This window comes from Pseudophryne corroboree, chromosome 1, assembly GCF_028390025.1.
Source record: "Pseudophryne corroboree isolate aPseCor3 chromosome 1, aPseCor3.hap2, whole genome shotgun sequence".
NCBI lineage: Eukaryota > Metazoa > Chordata > Amphibia > Anura > Myobatrachidae > Pseudophryne > Pseudophryne corroboree.
Window position 1 is genome coordinate 950,886,047 of NC_086444.1, and position 21,788 is coordinate 950,907,834.

Here is a 21,788-nt window from a genome sequence, read left to right on the forward strand (position 1 = left end):
CCCCAGCCCAGGACATGCTGCTGGGTGCTGGGCTGCACTGAGTCCAGTGAGGCTGCTGTTGCTGAGTACAGTAGTCTCCTCTGCATGCAGCGGGAGGAGTGATCGTAGTGATATCATAAAGGAGGGTGCCATAACCAGTCATTTGTTAAGTTATTTTTTCATAAAGGAGGCATGGTCACACCTCTGTGAATAATCCTCATTCCTCTTCATTACCAGTGCCTGGACAATCTCTCCACGGCCTTCTTGGTAAATATCCCCTTTATCTCTTTCCACTTTATCTCTTTCCATCTCCACCATAGTCATTTATGGAGTAATGCAAGTCAGAACAGACATAAGGGTTTACGTTTTGGGTATAAAGCCTGTATGTGTGTTAAAGCAGTGGAATTCTACACTAAAGGCCTAATTCAAGGTTGATTGCAAAACATTTTCCTCTAATGGGCAAAACCATGTGCACTGCAGGTGGGGCATATATAACATGTGTAGAGAGAGTTAGATTTGGGTGGGGGGTGTTCAAACTAAAATCTTAATTGCAGTGTAAAAATAAAACAGACAGTATTTACCCTACACAGAAACAATATAGCCCATCCAAATCTAAAGGTGTGTACACACGGTGAGATCCTTGCTATGCCCGATTTTGACTATGCGATTTCCCTTGATCTCCCCCAGAACCCAGTTAGCACAGATTGTACAGATTTTGGCTATCTGTGTTTGAGATTTTGTCTATGTACGATTTTGACTAAGTGCCAATTTTGACTATACTTTGTACTAGATAGTACACTAGATAGTTAAGATTGACTTGCCTGCACAGTCTATCTAGCCTTGCGATACCGACCCCACGAGAGTGCGCATCAGGATCGAATCAGTATCGCAAGCTGCCTAACACCATGAGATATGCACAGAGTCGGCCTTAGGCATAGGCAAACTAGGCAAATGCCTAGGGCATTTGGTATGCTTAGGGGCACCAGCAGCTTCTGCTGATTAAAATGATATGCGGCATGCCTATATTGTGTGTGTGACTGTGGCTGTATCTGCATACGAAATGCTATATTGCAGTGTATTCCTGGAAATCACTGTAATGTAGCATTTCGTATGCTGCAGATAGTCACAGTCGCACACAGAATATAGGCATGCTGCATATCATTTTAATCAACAGAAGCTGCTTGTGCATCCTAGCCACATAGTAATGCAAATAAGATGTATTTTCATAAACAAAAGGCGCCCAACGTTAGCAGAGCTGCCAGCTGACTCATGCCAGGCATCTCCTGCAGAACTAGCGGCGGTGCTAGGGGGCACCAGCCAAAACCTTGCCTAGGGCATCATATTGGTTAAGGCCGGCTCTGGATATGCACTAACTTTCCTTAAGATTTTGACTATATAGTAAAAATCTTACAGATTTATCTCACCGTTTGTACACACCTTAACACTATACAATTATCTGTCAAATAATCTGTGACTGGTATGAAAACCTGGTTATGGATCTTACTGTAGCAACTGACCATTAGCTACCAAACATAAAAATTGGAAAAAAACTGTCATTTATACAAATTGGTTAAATCACGGACAGGTTTTGTCCATTTTCCAGTGTTTGGAAACAAATGGACGATTGTCAGTTGCTCTCATCCATTACCAGGTTTTCATTCCAACCACAGATTATCTGCCAGATAATTGTATAGTGTATGCCCAGCTTTACTCTCTCTGCACATGTTCTATCTGCCCCACTTGCAGTGCACATTGTATTGCCCATTAGAGAAAAATGTTGTTTTGCAATCAACCTTGAATTAGGCCCTAAATGCAGTGATGATGGCAAATTCACTGAAACACAATTAAAAAAAAAAGCTTTGTCTGATTTTATCTGTGCAAGATGAATAAAGGTTATTTGTGACTTTTATTTATTAAACAGTTATATTACTGTTAATTAGCTCCCTTAGTTGAAAGATACTATTATTTACATTTTTAGTTGTATTATTTAATTTATATACAATATACAGTAGCAGAAAGACTGCTTGTGCATGCAATAACTGTATTTAATAGCCATTTTGCCATACCTTAACTCATTAGACATAATTTGTATTTGTCTTATTTGTGCAGAATGTTAAAATATAGAAAATTAAGTAATGCCCTGCCAAATTTCATATTTTATTTACACTGACATCAGAGAAGCTACTGCATGTTTTATAGCTCCAATTCATCATCCAATGTGAGCACAAAAAGAAAAAAAAAAGAAGTCAGCCTGTGGCAGAATTTGGATGTTACCGATGCCTAGCTCATGATACTTACCACTGCCCAGTGACCTGGATTATCCTCAAAGGAAAGACAATGAATTATGCTGTAAAGTACAGTCACTGAAGTCTGAAGACTACATGCTCTGGACAGAGACAGAAGCCAGAGATAAGGAATGAAGCACAATGCAATGCACCTTACTGCAATTTATTGCACACTGGAGAGAGAGAGAGAGAGAGAGAGAGAGAGAGAGAAAATAAAATAATTACTAAAGTAGCTGAATGGAAATGTATAGGACAGTTTCGTGCAATTGTAACATAATTACTGTATGTATTACACCACCATGATGTTAAGTGCCATTTATTTTGCATCTCACATTCCTTTGCACCAAAAACGATGCAGAACGTTGCACCAGGCTCTCTGCACCATTAGAAAACTTTAATCACCCCCTCCCCAAATTCCATTTTGTGGTTGCCCCCCTGGCGCCAGCTCTGGCAGGAGAGGGGGGAGGAGGCAGGGGGAAGAGGAGGCAGGCACTCGGCCGGCGCACTGAGCACACTGAGCTCTGCTCCAGACAAGCACAGGCAGCAGCAGCAGCAGCTCCTGGTAGTTGGCAGCGTTGAGCTGCATGTGTAGTGGAAGAACGCTGCGCAGGCTGTACAAGCAAGGTGACTAGTCTCCTGGCGCTGCCGTCTCTTATCACATCTAGCGCTGCATGTGAAGGTGAGAGAGCTGCCAGGTTCCGCTCTGACCATGGTTTCTCCCCACTTGTGTCTCCAGCAGATGATGATGATGATGGGAAAGGTAGCCTTGGTACTGGTGTACGCAGCAGCCTGCAGTGGGGCTCTGGCAGCGGCTGCAGCAGCGACTGGCAGGTCAGACAGAGGCAATTTCCTGGATGATAAACAATGGCTAACCACTATATCCCAGTATGACAAGGATGCCGGACACTGGAATCGATTCCGCGATGTAAGTTCACCTTTGTCTCCCCTTATTCTGCTCTTGTAACTTGGAGGAGAGAATAATGCGGCTGCCCCCAGGCTGTGAGCCGCGACCACCCTGGTAATGAGAATTGCTTTTCCCTCGGTAACTTTTTCTGTTACCTGCAGTAACACTGGTGCTATCCCTATACCTGATGGCCCAAAATCAGGTCCTCCTAACGGGGCATTACCACTGCTAAAACTTCAGTACCAGAGAGGACCATGACCAACTCCTCCATCCCCATCTCATATGTCTCCTGGTTTTATGTCATGTGGGAAAATGAAGCTAATTGGTTCAATGTATTGATGCATTTGATCGATGTTTTAATTAGGGACAATGCTGTATTTATCATACTGGGGGTTATCAGTGCGTAATATACATCAGTGCTACCAGAGATGTATTAGTCATAGTTCATGACTAAGGTTGGTACCAGTGCCTGATTAACAACAGGGTGGCTGGGGTGGTTGCCCAGGGGCCCCCACATATGTGAAGCAGGGGTTATGTGTGCCATAATGTGAACTGGGGGCACTACAGTGTGTTTAACACATTTGTGGTGCTGGGAGCATTTACAAATAATACTTTTTAATATTACTGCTAGCACATCCTATTGATAATTTTATTGGTAGCCCCCCCTACAAGTTAGTCGCCCTGGTGCCCCCATAAACCTTAATCTGGCCCTGGTTGGTACTTACTATTACTAACCTTTCTTGCAGTGCTGTTAGGCCTAAGGCTATAGTTGCAATGTTTTTCTTGTTTCCTATCTTGTTATTGCTTGCCTGCTCCATTAGATATGTGTTTGAGATGGCTGTACAGCACAGCAATGCTACATGCGTATAATTCAAAATCCCCAACAGCAGGCTGTCTCTGAGCTGTAGAATGCAGCACATAGGTGTTATCAGACAGTCCAGCACTCCGCATGTTACACATATTCCCTTCCTGAGGGCTGAATTACCCTGACATTAATCAGTGTGACTTTCACGGAGCTGTAAGTGGGGTCTGAGGTACCATTTGTGATGTATAGGGGATGGGAAAAACAGATGTTTGTACCATAAACCCCAAAATTGTGAATACATGCTCCAAGTGATGGCAGCTGTTATCAAAAAGTACATGACAAAGAAACACATTTGCCAGTATTGTCAGGTCTGTGCCTTATTCTGTAAGCTCATCACAGTCTTTGTGATGCATGATTGCGAATGAGGAGTCTGGCTGAACTTCCACAGGCACCCACCTATCTGTTTCTTGTTACTTAAACACTCTGCTACATGTTAAACAGCATACAGTGTATCTGTATTTTTAAAGGATTGCAAACAATACAGTATGTATGTAGGAAAACAATGTAACACTTATGAAATATTTATATGAGAATGTTACGTGAAATTTGGGATTTTAAGGAAACACTATCTGATATTCTGCTCACATCATTAATAGTCACATTTGTGAACACTGAATGTAATACGCCAGTGATTGCAATGAATGGTGCACTGATAGTAGAATTGCCAATCGTGGTACACAGTAATTGATTACAGGCTATGGGATAAATGGTTACATGAGCCAGTAGTCTGCACTCAAGGTCGATGTGCATTTGGAGTTTGATTGAAACGTAGCAAAAAAAAGTTGCTGAACAACTGGATTTTGTTCTCTGAAACTAGATTCATGGTTGTAATTAAGAATCTGAATTGGTATCACCCCCCCAGATAATTTATTAGAAAGTAAAAATGGAGTCAATTCAGGATGACTGCAGAAAAGGTTTCCATATTAATTTATGAAAATAGCATGCAAATGGGATATGACAGCTAGGCAATTTCTCATCTATGTGTGTTGTAATCTTACTACAGAGTGTAAGAGAAGCCTTATGCATTATTATGTACTCTGATACATCTTTATATGTATTCCACCTCTTTCCAAACAGAAATAGTTATGCTGAGGTGGCCAATATCTTATGCAAATTTTTATTTACTGGTCAAAGTCAAAACTACTGGGTAGGTACAACAAAGCTTACTCACATCAGCTGGGGTTTGCTTCGTTTAGTGGATCCCGCTTGCACTGGGAAACTCCAAAATATGTTATCACAAACTGTATACATATACTGTACCATACAGTATATACATACACATTATCCAAAAAGTGTTTTCTTGATCATATATGTGTTTAAGGATAGACTATATAGATGAACAGCAAATACTTTGCTTATACAAGTTTATTATAACTGTTATAAAATGTAAACTTTCACAAAAATTGGTCATTTAAGTTAATGTTTTAGCATGACCTTTATATTCTGAAATTAAGCAAACAAAATATTGTAAATGTCGACATTAAGCATTTTGCCAGTTAGGCATTAGTGATGCCCCTTAATATAACTATAAGAGGCTAGCAGAGTGATACAGGGATCATGGAAGGCAGGGGATTGGGTAGTGTGTTGTAATAAATTAGACCATAAATTAAGAGTTTATGTGGTGATGCTAAGGGGACTTTGGGGCCCTTCAATATTTTGAGGCATCCATATGACATCTAAAACAACAAATAAAACTTTCTTTTCCTAGGAAGTATAACTTTGAACAGAAAAAACTTTTACAATTTTTAAAACAAATGATAACTCCACCTGGGAATAAGGGAAAGTCATAGTCAGTGTTGGAATTTAATTTGTTATATAATGTGTGTTAAAATATTTATTGTTAAATAGTCTGTGTTGGTATGTAATAGTCTACACTGAAATGTTATTTGTTACATAGTCTGTGAGATTTTATTTATTACAGTCTGCGTTGACATAAAGTGTCCGCTCACTCACGACAGCATCAAGGTTCTTACGCACAGATCATATACTTAAACTTCTGAAATGGAAAATTAATGTTACATATAATCATCTATGGAACTTTCTTCATGTTCATGTCATGTGAAAGCATTTTAAAGCCAAGTTACTTAAACTTCTCAAATGGAAAATGAATGTTACATATAATCATCCATGGAACTTTCTTCATGGTCATGTCACGTGAAAGCATTTTAGAGCTAAGTTATAAATAAATAAATAACATATATTAAAATGAAATAGATTGTAAAGATGACTGCACAAATGAGACTACAATCTAAGTGGTGGATGGAACAATTGACACATTGGGGGGAATTCAATTGTTTTGCATGTCCGATTTTCCATGTAAGTGATGGGAAATCAAGAGGCGTGTCCAAAGGAGTAATTTTCCAGTCATTTCTGCTCTTGAGCACAGGGGAATGCAAGCAGAAAAGTCAGCACCGGCAGCTGATTGAATTAAATTTTTCCAACGGGTACCATCTAGTGGCCACCGGCACGAATTACAATTGAATCCCCCCCCCATAAGTACTGAAATAAGCCCCTTGAGTCTACTGAATAAAGAAAAAAGCTATATAAATAAAATATGTTTTATTATTATTATTATTATTATTATTATTATAACATGCGGAGTACAGCGTACTCGCTGCTGCAGTCTGCATCTGTGAAGCCGTCGCCTCTTGTCACATCTCGCAGGCGGGCACTTTGCTTTAATCTTCTCCCCTTGCTGTAGTTCTGTTTTGCTCTATATAGTGGGTGCATGGATTCACTGGAAGTTTGTAGTGATGGCTGTGTAATTGCTGAAATCAGGATGGCACGAAATCAAAACTTCCCAGTCTATTTAAGCCACTCTGACAGTCAGTATCACTGTCAGAGTATTAAGCTACAGTATCAGCCTGTAGATCTACTCACTTGTACCTTGCCTTCTGCCTGTTAGTTGTACCTTGATGTTGACCCATCTTGTACCTGACTACTCTCTCTTTGATCCCTTGAATATTGTTTCTGACTCCTGGGTAGTTCTGATGATTCCCCTGTTTGCTCCTTTTACTGTGATTTCTGGTTTTCATTCATGGTGGTCTACTTGACTATTCTTCATTACATGCACCAACTTGAGTTTGCTGGTTATCTCAGTAAAGAGGTATAGGCCCTACACACATGCAGATTTGTTTGAAAGATATGAACGATCTCGTTCATAAATGAACGAGAACTCGTTCATATCTTTCAGTGTGGAGGCTCCAGCGATGAACGATGCGCGGCCCCGCGCTCTTTCATTGCTGGTCCCCCATCGGCTGTGCATGCAGGCCAATATGGACGATCTCGTCCATATTTGCCTGCACTTCAATGGAGCCGTGTGACGGGGGGAGTGAAGAAACTTCACTCCCCCCGTCACTGCCCCCCCGCCGCCGGGTTGCTCGTTGGCCGTATCCGCCATCGGGCAGCTCGGCGGCGGATCAGCCAGTGTGTAGGGCCCATTAGACAGAGTGCTACAACCTGCATTCCAGGTCCAGTGAAGCCCAAACCTCTTTGCAGGGGTCCCTGGAAACTAAATGGTGCTATGGACTCACCATTGTCCTGGGTAGTGCCAATCCTAGTTATCAGAACCAAATCTGTTAAATTCCTGAGATTTTGTAATAGCTTCTCGAAAATGGTAGATAATGCTTACTACACTAAAGAATGCTGACCTGTAGAGGAAACCTGTAAAGCCATATATATATAAATAAGGAAAATTTAGTAGTAAAATATTTAATGTGTCCCTATATAGCTGCTAGCGGGTCTCTTACCATGAGATTGGGTAAATATGGTTAACAATACATTTATTCCTATCCCTTCAATCAGTAAGACAAATAGTGTTCACAGCTTTGGTTAGCTTTACATAAATGTAATAAAAAATTGTCCAATCTTCGCCAAATAGACAGCAAAATCCCTATGAAACTATTGGCATATGCCAGAAAAGCAATGTACACCTCTTCTTAGTCAAATTCTTAATATTATATAGTTTCACTGTTTTTAATTTTGGCACATTTATGTATAAAGAATAAGTCACAAATGAAACTGGCACCAATTCACTGTGTCTAAAGTCCAGGACTATTAATAATAAAGTCTATTTAGAAATACTTGATTTGTGAATTGCTCTGAAAACAAAGCTGTCTTGAGGGAGACAAAGCCATTACAGATAATTTGCATAATTATTACTGCCCGGTTTTACATCTGAAACTGGAAACGTCAATGACACCAGCTGGGCTGTACCCAAGGATAGCTAAATAACATAAGAAGATGTTAGTAACACCAGTGTAAATGTAGTTGGCAAGTCATTAGACAGAATAGCCAGCATAAGCTTATATATATCCAATCCAATGCAGTAATCATATTCCAGTCCTGCAAATTCAGGCCTCTATGCCAAGATAGGAATATGAGATAGTAAATGAAATCCCAATTGTAAAGAGTAATGGAATATGCTTGTGTTATGTAAATAAGTGTTAATAAACTAAGAAACTTAGACAGCTCAACACAAAGTTTTATTAGCGAATCCTATGTTTGGTATTCCATCTGTTAACTAGAATCATCTAAAACAATTTATTTGAACTCCTGCAAATAATTAGCTGTCACTGTAGTGTATGATAGGCCTAATAGTTATGACCGGAGTAGAAGAAGTAATCAGTATACACATTAACAAGTCTTTTTAGTAGGGATGAGCAGGTTCGGTTTTCTGAGAACCGAACCCCCCCAAACTTCATGTCCCAAGCTCGGATCCGAGCCCGGCTCGGGACTTCCCGCCAGACTCGGAAACCAGAAGAAAGCAAAACATCATCATCCCGGTGTCGGATTCTCACGGGTTTTGGATTCCATATAAGGAGCTGCGCGTCGCCGCCATTTTCACTCCAGTCCTGGAGAGTGTAGCGAGAGGACAAGTCTCTCCCCTCAGCGTCTGTCTGTGCGGGAAAGTGGTGTGGCGACCTGCTCTGTCTTATGTGTGTCATTCCAGTGCTGTGTTGTGCTGCACCAGTCCAGTCACAGTGGTGGTGTCCTCTGCTGCCATATGTCCAGTGCTGCTGTATAAGTCCAGTCCAGTGGTGCTGTGTTGTGCTGCAAAAGTCAAGTGGTGGCGACTTGTGCTGCATCAGTCCAGTCACAGTGGTGGTGTCCTCTGCTGCCATATGTCCAGTGCTGCTGTATATGTCCAGTCCAGTGGTGCTGTGTTGTGCTGCATCAGTCCAGTGGTGGTGTCTCTGTGCTGCTGTATAAGTCCAGTGGTACTGCCGTATATGTCCAGTGGTACTGCTGTATACGTCCAGTGTTACTGTCGTATAAATCCAGTCTAGTGGTACTGCCGTATAAGTCCAGTGATACTGCCGTATATGTCCAGTGATACTGCCGTATAAGTCCAGTGATACTGCCATGTAAATCCAGTCCAGTGGTACTGCCATATAAGTCCAGTGATACTGCTGTATATGTCCAGTGGTACTGCCATATAAATCCAGTCCAGTGGTACTGCCGTGTAAATCCAGTACAGTGGTACTGCCGTATAAGTCCAGTGGTACTGCCGTATAAGTCCAGTGATACTGCTGTATAAATCCAGTCCAGTGGTACTGCCGTATAAGTCCAGTGATACTGATGTATATGTCCAGTGGTACTGCCATACAAATCCAGTCCAGTGGTACTGCCATATATGTCCAGTGGTACTGCCATATTTATTTATTTATTAACAGTTTCTTATATAGCGCAGCACATTCCGTTGCACTTTACAATTGGAAATAACAATGATATAACAAACTGGGTGATAACAAACAGTCATAGAGGTAGGAAGGCCCTGCTCGCAAGCTTACAATCTATAGAAATCATATAAATCCATTCTAGTGGTACTGCCGTATAAGTCCAGTGATACTGCTGTATAAGTCCAGTGATACTGCCGTATATGTCCAGTGGTACTGTCGTATAAGTCCAGTGATACTGCCATATAAATTCAGTCCAGTGGTACTGCCGTATAAGACCAGTGATACTGCTGTATATGTCCAGTGATATTGCCGTATAAATCCAGTGATACTGCCGTATAAATCCAATCCAGTGATACTGCCGTATATGTCCAGTGGTACTGCCGTATAAATCCAGTCCAGTGGTACTGTCATATAAATCCAGTCCAGTGGTACTGCCGTATAAATCCAGTCCAGTGGTACTGCCGCATAAGTCCAGTGATACTGCCATATTTGTCCAGTGGTACTGCCATATAATTCCAGTCCAGTGGTACTGCCATATAAATCCAGTCCAGTGGTACTGCTGTATATGTCCAGTGTTACTGCTGTATAAATCCAGTCCAGTGGTGCTGCCGTATAAGTCCAGTGATACTGCCGTATATGTCCAGTGGTACTGCCGTATAAGTCCAGTGATACTGCCATATAAGTCCATTGATACTGCCGTATATGTCCAGTGATAGTGCCGTATATGTCCAGTGATACTGCCATATATGTCCAGTGGTACTGCCGTATAAGTCCAGTGGTACTGTCGTATAAATCCAGTCCATTGGTACTGCTGTATAACTCCAGTCCAGTGGTGCTGCCGTATACGTCTAGTCCAGTGGTGCTGCTATATAAGTTCAGTGGTGCTGTCCTGTGCTGTATATTATTTACTCCAAATAAAGGAATTATTAATATTTAATCCAAAGAATTTTTACAGGGTTTGCCATGTGTGGTGTAGAGGTACGCTCTCCTATGCTGCATTTTGTTATATAACTCCAGAAAAATAATGGAGAACAAAAATTTGGAGGATAAAATAGGGAAAGATCAAGAACCACTTCCTCCTACTGCTGCTGCTGCCCCTGCTGTTGTTGCTGCTGGGAGTCGATCGTCATCCCAGAGGGGAAGTCGGAGAACCACTTGTACTACTTCAACTAAGCAAATGACTGTCCAACAGTCCTTTGCGAGGAAGATGAAATATGGCAGCAGTCATCCAGTTGCAAAGCGGATAACTGAGGCCTTGACAGCTATGTTGGTGTTAGACGTGCGTCCGGTATCCACCATTAGTATAGTGGGACTGCAGTGCCACTCCAAGATGGGCCAGGTGTTTGTGCTGCACACTTATGTCGTTTAGCTTAGTTATGCAGATACCTTGGTGCAACGTTTAAGCCTAAAAACAATACTGTGAGGTGTGAGGTGTTCAGAGTAGACTGGAAATAAGTGGAAATGAATGTTATTGAAGTTAATAATACCGTATGATCAAAATTACCCCCAAATTCTGTGATTTTAGCTATTTTTATGTTTTTTTCAAAAATCATCCAGATCCAAAACCAAAACCCAAAAGGGTGGTTTTGGCAAAACCAATCCAGATCCAAAACACGAGCGGGGATCCAGATCCAAAACTAAAACACAAAACACGAAAAGTGCCCACCGCACATCTCTACTTTTTAGTTAACCTAATAATTACATTTGTCCAGCAAATTAGCTGGAAAGGGCAATATCTGATACCCCTTTCACACTAGCACCTAAATCCAGGGTTTTTGGTGTGAACGCCATCAACCCTGGATTTTTTTAGGTCTCTCCTCAACCCTGCTCTTTACCATGGTCAGGGCTGAGATTGGGGAATTTGATAGCTTTTAGGCCCGGAAAATTCTGAATGGGATAGAAGTTATCTCAACATTTAATTGCACTGAAAAGTCTGGAGATATTACTGATTTCTCTAACGTCCTAGAGGATGCTGGTGACTCCGTAAGGACCATGGGGATAGACGGGCTCCGCAGGAGACATGGGCACTTTAAGAAAGTCTTTAGACCTGGGTTTGCACTGGCCTCTCCCTCTATGCCCCTCCTCCAGACCTCAGTTTGATACTGTGCCCAGAGGAGCTGGGTGCTTTTCAGTGAGCTCTCCTGAGTTTGCTGATAGAAAGTACTTTGTTAGGTTTTTAATTTTCAGGGAGCTCTGCTGGCAACAGACTCCCTGCATCGAGGGACTGAGGGGAGAGAAGCAGCCCTACTCTCTGAAGCTAGGTCCTGCTTCTTAGGCTACTGGACACCATTAGCTCCAGAGCGATTGGTACGCAGGATCTCACCCTAGCCGTCCGTCCCAGAGCCGCGCCGCCGTCCCCCTCGCAGAGCCGGAAGATAGAAGCCGGGTGAGTATGAGAAGAAAAGAAGACTTCAAAGGCGGCAGAAGACTTCATGATCTTCACTGAGGTAACGCACAGCACTGCAGCTGTGCGTCATTGCTCCCACACACCTCACATACTCCGGTCACTGTAAGGGTGCAGGGCGCAGGGGGGGGGGGGGGGGGGGGGCACCCTGGGCAGCAATATAAACCTCTTATTTGGCAAAAGGAGCATATATACAGCTGGACACTGTATATATGCAGGAGCCCCCGCCAATTTTACACTTTAGCGGGACAGAAGCCCGCCGTCGAGGGGGCGCGGCTTCTCCCTCAGCACTCACCAGCGCCATGTTTTTCTCCACAGCACTGCTGAGAGGAAGCTCCCCGGACTCTCCCCTGCTTATACCACGGTAGAAGAGAGGGTTTTAAAGAAGAGGGGGGGCACATAATTCGGCGCAGAAAATAATAACAGCGCTACTGGGTAAACATTAAATTGCTGTGTTTTTTCCTGGGTCATATAGCGCTGGGGTGTGTGCTGGCATACTCTCTCTCTGTCTCTCCAAAGGGCCTTGTGGGGGAATTATCTTCAGATGAGCATTCCCTGAGTGTGTGGTGTGTCGGTACGTGTGTGTCGACATGTCTGAGGTAAAAGGCTCTCCTAAGGAGGAGATGGAGCAAATGTGTGTGTGAGTGGTGTCTCCGTCGACAACGCCGACACCTGATTGGATATGTGAAATTAAGTGCTAAGGTAAATTTATTGCACAAAAGATTAGAGAACAGACAGTGAATCTACACATGTCTGTCCCTATGTCGCAGAGACCTTCAGAGTCTCACAACGCTCACTATCCAAAATAATAGACACTGATATTGACACGGAGTCTGACTCCAGTGTCGACTACGATAATGCAAAGTTACAGCCAAAACTGGCAGAAAAGTATTCAATATATGATTATTGTAATAAAAGATGCATATCACTGATGACTCATCTGTCCCTGACACGAGGGTACACATGTTTAAGGGGAAGAAAGCTGAGGTAAATTTCCCTCCTCTCATGAAGAATAAGAGCGGGAATCTCCAGACAAGAGACTGCAGATTCCCACAAAGAATTCTCAGGGAGTATCCTTTCCCTACTAGGGCCAGGATACGATGGGAATCTTCCCCTAGGGTGGACAAAGCTTTGTCACGTTTACCCAAAAGGTAGCGCTGACTTAACAGCTATCCTCAGGGATCCTGCAGATAGCATGCAGTAAAAGTACTTTGAAGTCCATTTACACACATTCTGGTACACTACTCAGACCGGCGATTGTGTCGGCATGGGTTTATAGCGCTGTAGCAGCGTGGACAGATACCTTATCAGCGGAGATTGAAACCCTAGATAAGGATACCATGTTATTGACCCTAGTATATATATATATATATATATATATATATAAAAGATGCTGTCATATATATATATATATATATATATATATATATATATATATATATATAAAACATGCCCAAAGAGACATTAGTCTACTGGGTTCTAGCGTCAACGCTATGTCGATTTCTGCTAGACGTGTCCTGGGGAACATGCAATGGACAGGTGATGCCGACTAAAAGAGGCATATGGAAGGTTTACCTTACAAGGCTGAGGAATTGGGTGGAGAAGGGCTCTCGGACCTGGTCTCCACAGCTATAGCTGGTAATTCTGATCTTTTGCCTTATATTCCCTCACAGCCTAAGAAAGCACGACATTATCAAATGCAGTCCTTTCGGTCGCAGAATAACAAGAAAGTACGAGGAGCGTCCTTTCTTACCAGAGGTAAGGGTACAGGGCACAGCTAGTTCCCAGGAACAGAAGTCCTCCCCGGCCTCTACTACATCCACCGCATGACGCTGGAGCTCCGCTAAGGGAGTCCGCCCCAGTGGGAGCACGTCTTCGACTCTTCAGCCACATCTGAGTTCACTCACAGGTGGATCCCGGGGCAATAAAAATTGTTTCTCAGGGTTACAAGCTGGAATTCGAAAGGTGCCTCCTCGCCGGTTTTTACTTATCGGAACTACCGGCTTCTCCCCCAGAAAGGGAGATAATATTAAATACAATTCACACATTGTATCTCCAACAGGTGGTGCTCAAGGTTCCCCTCCTGCAACAAGGAAGGCGATATGACTCAACCTTGGCTGTAGTCCCGAAACCGTACGGTTCGGTCAGACCTATTTTAAAATTAAAATCTCTGAACCTATACGGGAAAAGGTTCAAATTTTAAAGTGGAATCGCCCAGAGCGATCATCGCCAGCCTGGAAGGGGGGGATTTGATGGTGTATCTAGACATAAAGGCTGCATACCTTCATGTTCCCATTTATCCACCCCATCAGGCGTACCTGACAATTGTGGTACAGGATTGTCATTACCAATTTCAGGGTAATTGGCGGAAATAATGGTGCTCCTACGCAAGCAAGGAGTCACAGTTATCCCATACTTGGACGATCTCCTAATAAGGGCGAGATCAAAAGAGCAGTTGTTCAACAGCGTGTCACTTTCGCTGAAGGTGTCACAGCAACACGGCTGGATTCTCAATTTTCCGAGGTCACAGTTGGTTCCTATAACTCGTCTGCCCTTCTTGGGTATGATTCTGGATACAGACCAGAAATGGGTTTACCTTCAGATAGAGAAGGCCCAGGAACGCATGACTCTAGTCAGGGACCTATTGAAACCAAGACAGGTGTCAGTGCTTTACTGCACTCGAGTCCTGGGAAAAACATTCCCTTAGGCAGGTTCCATGCGAGGACTTCAAATGGGACCTACTGGACAAGTGGTCCGGGTCACATCTACAGATTCATCAGTTGATCACCCTATCCCCCAGGGCCAGGGTATCTCTCCTGTGGTGGCTGCAGAGTGCTCACCTTCTAGAGAGCCGCAGATTCGGCATTCAGGACTGGATCCTGGGGACCACGGACGCGAGCCTCCGAGGCTGGGGAGCAGTCACACAGGGAAGAAATTTCCAAGGTCTTTGGTCAAGTCAAGAGACTTGTCTTCACATCAACATATTGGAACTAAGGGCCATATACAACGCCCTACGTCAAGCGGAGACCTTTCTTCGCGACCAACCAGTTCTGATCCAGTCAGACAACGTCACCGCAGTAGCTCATGTAAACCGCCGAGGCGGCACAAGGAGCAGAGTGGCGATGGCGGAAGCCACCAGAATTCTTTGCTGTGCGGAGAATCATGTAAGAGCACTGTCAACAGTGTTCATTCCGGAAGTGAACAACTGGGAAGCAGACTTCCTCACCAGACATTCGTCCTGGAGAGTGGAGACTTCATCAGGAAGTCTTCGCACAGATTGCAGTTCGGTGGGGACTGCCACAGATAGACATGATGGCGTCCCGCCTCAACAAAAAGCTGCAGAGTTATTGCACCTGGTCAAGAGACCCTCAGGCAGTAGCGGTAGACGCCGTAGTGACACCGTGGGTGTTCCAGTCAGTCTATGTATTTCCTCCTCTTCTTCTCATACCCAAGGGTTGAGAATAATAAGAAAAAGGAGGAGTGAGAACAATCCTCATTGTTCCAGATTGGCCACGAAGGATCTGGTTTCCGGATCTGCAGGAAATGCTTACAGAAGATCCGTGGCCTCTTCCTCTAAGGCAGGACCTGTTGCAACAGGGCCCATGTCTGTTTCAAGACTTACCGCGGCTGCGTTTGACGGCATGGCGGTTGAACGCCGGATATTAAGGGAAAAGGTCATTCCGGATGAGGTAATTCCTACGCTGATAAAGGCTAGGAAGGACGTGACATCTAAACATTATCACCGTATATGGCGAAAATATGTTTCTTGGTGTGAGGCCAGGAATGCTCCTACGAAAGAATTCCATCTGGGCCGTTTCCTTAACTTCCTACAAACTGGAGTGAATTTGGGCCTAAAACTTAGGCTCCATTAAGGTTCAGATTTCGGCCCTATCCATTTTCTTTCAAAAAGGATTGGCTTCTCTCCCAGAAGTTCAGACTTTTGTGAGGGGAGTGCTGCATTTTCAGCCTCCTTTTGTACCTCTGGTGGAGCCCTGGGACCTTAACGTGGTGTTAAGTTTCCTTAAGTCACACTGGTTTGAACCACCTAATCCGGTAGAGTTAAAATATCTCACTTGGAAGGTGGTCATGTTATTAGCCTTGGCTTCGGCTAGGCAAGTGTCGGAATTGGCGGCTTTGTCTCATAAAAGCCCCTATCTGGTTTTCCATGTCGATAGAGCGGAGTTGCGGACACGTCCTCAATTCCTGCCTAAGGTGGTATCATCCTTTCATATGAACCAGCCTATTGTGGTGCCTGTGGCTACGCGTGACTTGGAGGACTCCCAAGTCCCTGGATGTGGTCAGGGCTTTGAAAATTTACGTAGGCAGAACGGCTAGAGTCAGAAAAACAGAATCACTGTTTGACCTGTATGCTGCCAACAAGCTTGGCGCTCCTACTTCAAAGCAGACTATTGCCTGCTGGATTTGTAACACCATTCAGCATGCTCATTCTACGGCTGGATTGCCGTTGCCTAAATCGGTTAGGACCCATTCCACTAGGAAGGTGGGCTCTTTTTGGGCGGCTGCCCGAGGGGTCTCGGCATTACAGTTGTGCTGAGCTGCTACTTGGTCAGGTTCAAACACCTTTGCAAAATTCTATAAGTTTGATACCCTGGCTGAGGAGGACCTCATGTTTGCTCAATCGGTGCTGCAGAGTCATCCGCACTCTCCCGCCCGTTTGGGAGCTTTGGTATAATCCCCATGGTCCTTACGGAGTCCCCAGCATCCTCTAGGACGTTAGAGAAAATAAGATTTTAAACCTACCGGTAAATCTTTTTCTCGTAGTCCGTAGAGGATGCTGGGCGCCCGTCCCAAGTGCGGACTACTTCTGCAATACTTGTATATAGTTATTGCTTCAATAAGGGTTATGTTATAGTTGCATCGGTCCAGAACTGATGCTATGTTATTTCATACTGTTAACTGGGTAGTTTATCACAAGTTATACGGTGTGATTGGTGTGGCTGGTATGAATCTTGCCCTTGGATTAACAAAATCCTTTCCTCGTACTGTCCGTCTCCTCTGGGCACAGTTTCTCTAACGGAGGTCTGGAGGAGGGGCATAGAGGGAGGGCCCAGTGCACACCCAGGTCTAAAGACTTTCTTAAAGTGCCCATGTCTCCTGCGGAGCCCGTCTATCCCCATGGTCCTTACGGAGTCCCCAGCATCCTCTACGGACTACGAGAAAAAGATTTACCGGTAGGTTTAAAATCTTATTTTCTATGACTTTTCTGCAGTCACTGCATAACATGCTGCCCCCATAGGATGTAAGGGGGCTACCACCAGACCACGAGAGAAGCAACAGACTGCAGAACTGAATATGTGCTGAAATGGTGCATATGCATTGCGCATCTTCTCACATTGGGCGAATATCCGCCGAGAAAGACCTTTAGCGCAAGTTCTTGCTATTTCATATACATTTTAACAATATGTTGCGATATCCTTCGAAATTTTCTTAAAAGCTTACTACATTTTTTTCCAAATATATCCAAGAACATTTTCCAGGAGGTTTACAATAAAAATAAAAGTCACAATACAGATATACTAACTTGATGTACTGTCTTCCAAGGGATGTACCAATAAAAACAGTTTCGGAAGTGACTAAATGAGTCGTCACAGTCAAGCATATCAGTGGAAATAATTTACTTTATATCAGGCCTGATTCATACTCGGATGCTGGACCAATTTGGTCACAGCTGTCTAATGGTTTGTGTAATGCACATGTGCTAGAGCCGCAGTGCGTCCATGCCATAATGCTTCTGCGGCTTCAGTCTCAGTCTGGGAAAAGCCGCAGCCTGATTGACAGACTGCAGTCATTTGGGGGAGGCGACTGGGAGGAATATTTAAAATACAGGTGTGTCGCCAGTGTTTTAGGGGCGTGCTGAAGCCAGCAAATGCAGATCCAGACTGGTGATCCAGGCTTAATGTGTTTCTTTGTTACAGAATAGTAGAAAGAGTATAAATAGCTGCACACCAGGGTTTTTCTTAACTGGGTAGTTTAATGCTCTTTTTCAGTTGGTAAGATTATGATCTTAAAGGGTCTATTTAGCAATAAATGCGGTATTAGCTTGAACATTTTTGTCTAATATAGTTGCAATTATTAGCATTATTTACTTAGTTTTTCCTGCTATGTCTGTCTAGCTATATACATCTCTTTCCACCCCTTGTCAGCCTTAAATTATTATGGCTCCCTCTCCCACATGCTCCTCCATCACCCAGGGGCAGTTTTAATAGAGGAGTATGTGGAGGAGGGAGCAATATGAATTCAAAGCAGACAAGCTCTGGAAGCTCTGGACAGTGTAATTACTCAGATGGCGTTATACTGTATAGGGCAGAGGTTCCCAAACGCGGTCCTCAAGGCACGCCAACAGTCCAGGTTTTAGGTATATCCATTGCTCAGCACAGATGGTTAAATCAGATTGACTAAGGTGCTAATTAAGTCACCTGTGACCAAGCATGGATACATTTAAAACCAGGACTGTTAGTGTGCCTTGAGGACTGCGTTTGGGAACCGCTGGTATAAGGTAAGTCTTTAAGGAATGTTTTTATGAATAGCAAAATACATTAAGCACTGTAGAGATCAATGGCTTGTTCTCTACAGTTTAATTGACAAGATAATTGTGTTATCTTCATCGTTAAGCCTCTTGTAAAACTCATACTTCCATATTCTATGTATACTTAATTTCAAATTACAGCATCAGACCTAATTTTTTACAAAAGTAAGTGGAAAAGAACACCTTCAGCTACTTTTGTTGAAATTAAGTTTTGGGCCATTCGTCATGAAGGTAACGCAGGAGATATCACAGATATCGTGTGCTCTCCATTCACTACCGATCTGACCCAGCATCCCCATACACTAGTATGTACAGCAGGCGCATTGGCCAGATGGCGTTTGCAACCCCCCCCCCCCCCCCTCCTTGGCCCACTGCTTACCTTTGGAAAGCAGTCCAAGCTTGTTAAGGCGATCCTTCTGGAACCCTCCGCCATTGTCCAAACCTTCTGTTGAATGTCAGGGCTTTGTGCGCCTGCATGAATCCTAGTTCAGGGTCCCTAGGATCAGATTCGGCAGTGCTAACTTTCGCTCCCACGAAAGTAGCAGTGAAAAGATTTGTGGAGACAGATGATTTTCAGGACAGCTGTCTCTGCGCCGGAACACTGCTCACTTGTGGTGAGTTAGAATGTTAATTATAAATGATGAATATGCCCCTATATATCTTGCAGGGTGTAAGAAAATAGATCCAGCGACAACGGTATGAATTTCAGTTTTTTTCTCCCTCTAGTCTTAAAGAACAATTTTTAGGTATCATGGACACTTCTGAACAAAATGTATCACTGAGTAAGAACGATGGAGACGTTACAAAAATAAATGGTTACTCAATTTTCTTAGTCACTGCAACCTTCATTCAAACTAGATCTCATAATGAGTTTACTCCCGCAGGAAATTCTGGTAATCAAGATTTTCATGAACAAAGAGTTACATTTCTTAAAATGTGTACTTAGGAAAACTGTGCAGAACAAGACCTGCTAAAACTAATGGGTAAAAATACCCAACATTTTATGAAGATTATACATTTCTCCCAAATAGCACAGGATAAGTTCCAGTTTTCATGTTGTATATGTTGTACTGTATATGAGACTTTAGCTTTTTCTGACATCTGCAGTCCTAGTAATAGGCCTTACCATTTTCTAGCCCATTATAGTGTGATGGTTAACAATCCATCACTGCATTATAAACATAGTACTCTACTGAGGACCATTTTTGTAAAAGAAGTCAAAGACACTTTTTTTAAATGTTCTAAATATTTCCTACGTTTTTCATTCACTTAAAACAGCAATTGCTACAATGAAAATGTCCTACTGTAAATATCAACCAATTTCTTCGAATAACGCATTTTTTTTGTTCACATTTTTTTTTTACTTCAATGTGAATTTGTCTCCTTAATCTGACCTGGATGCACCACACAGGTGTAGTAGCATTGTAGTCATACTATTGGAGTAGTGAAGTTTCATTAAAATAATACTGGAATAAGTTTCCGGGTGTGCAGTGTATAGATGTGTCCACATACATCTTGCCTCAATATGCCATGTGCAGTAGCGGGCAATTCTTGGTGTGAGTCAGTTGACAGGTCCAGTGCAACCCAGGTAGCACCGGCATCTTTTTTTGACGAAAATGCATCTTATTTGCTTCGCTATACAAATAGGATGCACAAGTATACTCTGCTGGTTAAAATGATCTGCAGCATGCCTATATTATCTGTGCTGTAACTGCATACAAAATGCTAAGTTACAGTGTTTTCTAGGGAAACACTGTAACGTACCATTTTGTATGCAGATACAGCGGGGGTCGCAAACAGAATATTTATTTATTCATTTATTTATTTACAATTTCTTATAAAGCGCAGCATATTCCGTTGCGCTTTACAACTGGAAACAACATTGATAAGACAAACTGGGTAATAACAGACAGACATATAGGTAGAAAGGCCCTGCTCACAAGCTTACAATCTAGGCCTTGCCGCATATCATTTTAATCAGCATAAGCTGCTTGTGCGTCCTATTCGCATAATTTTGCGACATAAGATGCAATTTAATGGAAAAAGTTGCATGTAAAGGCGCTCTGTGCTACCGAGTCATGCCACAGCATGACATTACTAGAAGGGATGTTTAATGTGCAAGTTAGATGTAAGTGGACACATCTGTATAGGTAGAGTAGATACAATCTGAATGTTTAGTTATTAACTGTATATAAGCAGCACCGCACACCAAAGAAGTCAGCTTGATCACTTCCTTCACAAATTTGTTATAGAGCTCAACAGAGGCCACTGAAGAGTCAACGGACAAGTTTTGACTGCCTGTGAGTTGCTTTTGGGGATGAAATACCATCCCGAACCACTGCATTTGAGCGGTTTGCAGCTTTTTGGTCCTGAAGATGGTCCCTGTAATCGAGGAGCTCTGTGGACGACCTGTATCAGCCATCACAGAGGACAACATTGCTACGGTGCGGGCCATAGTTAAAGTGCATGCCAGCATTACCGTGGCCCAGTTAGAGAAGGTAGGCATCTCATTGGGATACATCCAGTTGATATTCCACAAAAATCAGTTGACTTGAGAGCAGAATGAAACTCTGGTGACTTTGTACAACAACACGCTGGTCAGGTTTGATTTTAGTTGCTCAAACTGGGAGATCATCAGTGGTCTACAGTTCGGACCCGAGATCAAAGAACAGTCAGCCCAGTGGAGGTGCATCTCCACAGAAATTCCGATAGGAGTGCAGCGTGGCCAAACAAATGGTTGCTGGTTTTTATGGCCATGGCTGGTCATGCAACTACTGTACCACTCATGCAGCAGTGCACAATCACTGGGGACTGGTACGTCAACCAATGGCTGGTGCAGATGCTGAAAGCCATTTACATGCGCTGTCCAAAAAACTGTGCTCGTCGGGCCCTTCTCCATCACGACAATGCCAGAAAAGTGGTGGATTTTCTGGCCCAGGAATGCATCCAGGAGCTTAGTCATACTCCGTACAGTCCAGAGCTGGCCCTCTGTGACTTCATAATGTGTAGGGTTCGTTTTCAGTCACCGGAAGCTGCAGTGGAGACCTTCATCCAGCATGTAGAAGACATACTTGCTTCGGACTGGTCCAGCTGCTGCACTAAATGGTTGTGTGCATTCAACTT

General features: G+C 43.3%; 1 protein-coding gene across 3 annotated transcripts in view; it reads left to right on the forward strand.

Annotated features, from left to right (window-relative positions):
* Positions 1–2,761: 2,761 nt before the first annotated feature.
* SPOCK3 (SPARC (osteonectin), cwcv and kazal like domains proteoglycan 3) overlaps positions 2,762–21,788 on the forward strand; it is a 504,342-nt gene continuing 485,315 nt past the window's right edge. Inside the window, exons 1-2 of one of the 3 annotated variants that reach the window (XM_063920424.1) lie at positions 2,762–2,888; positions 3,001–3,189. In XM_063920424.1, the coding sequence (XP_063776494.1) occupies positions 3,004–3,189 (186 nt within the window). In that variant the 5' untranslated portion in view covers positions 2,762–2,888; positions 3,001–3,003. The other 2 variants (XM_063920425.1, XM_063920423.1) reach the window with 2 other exon arrangements.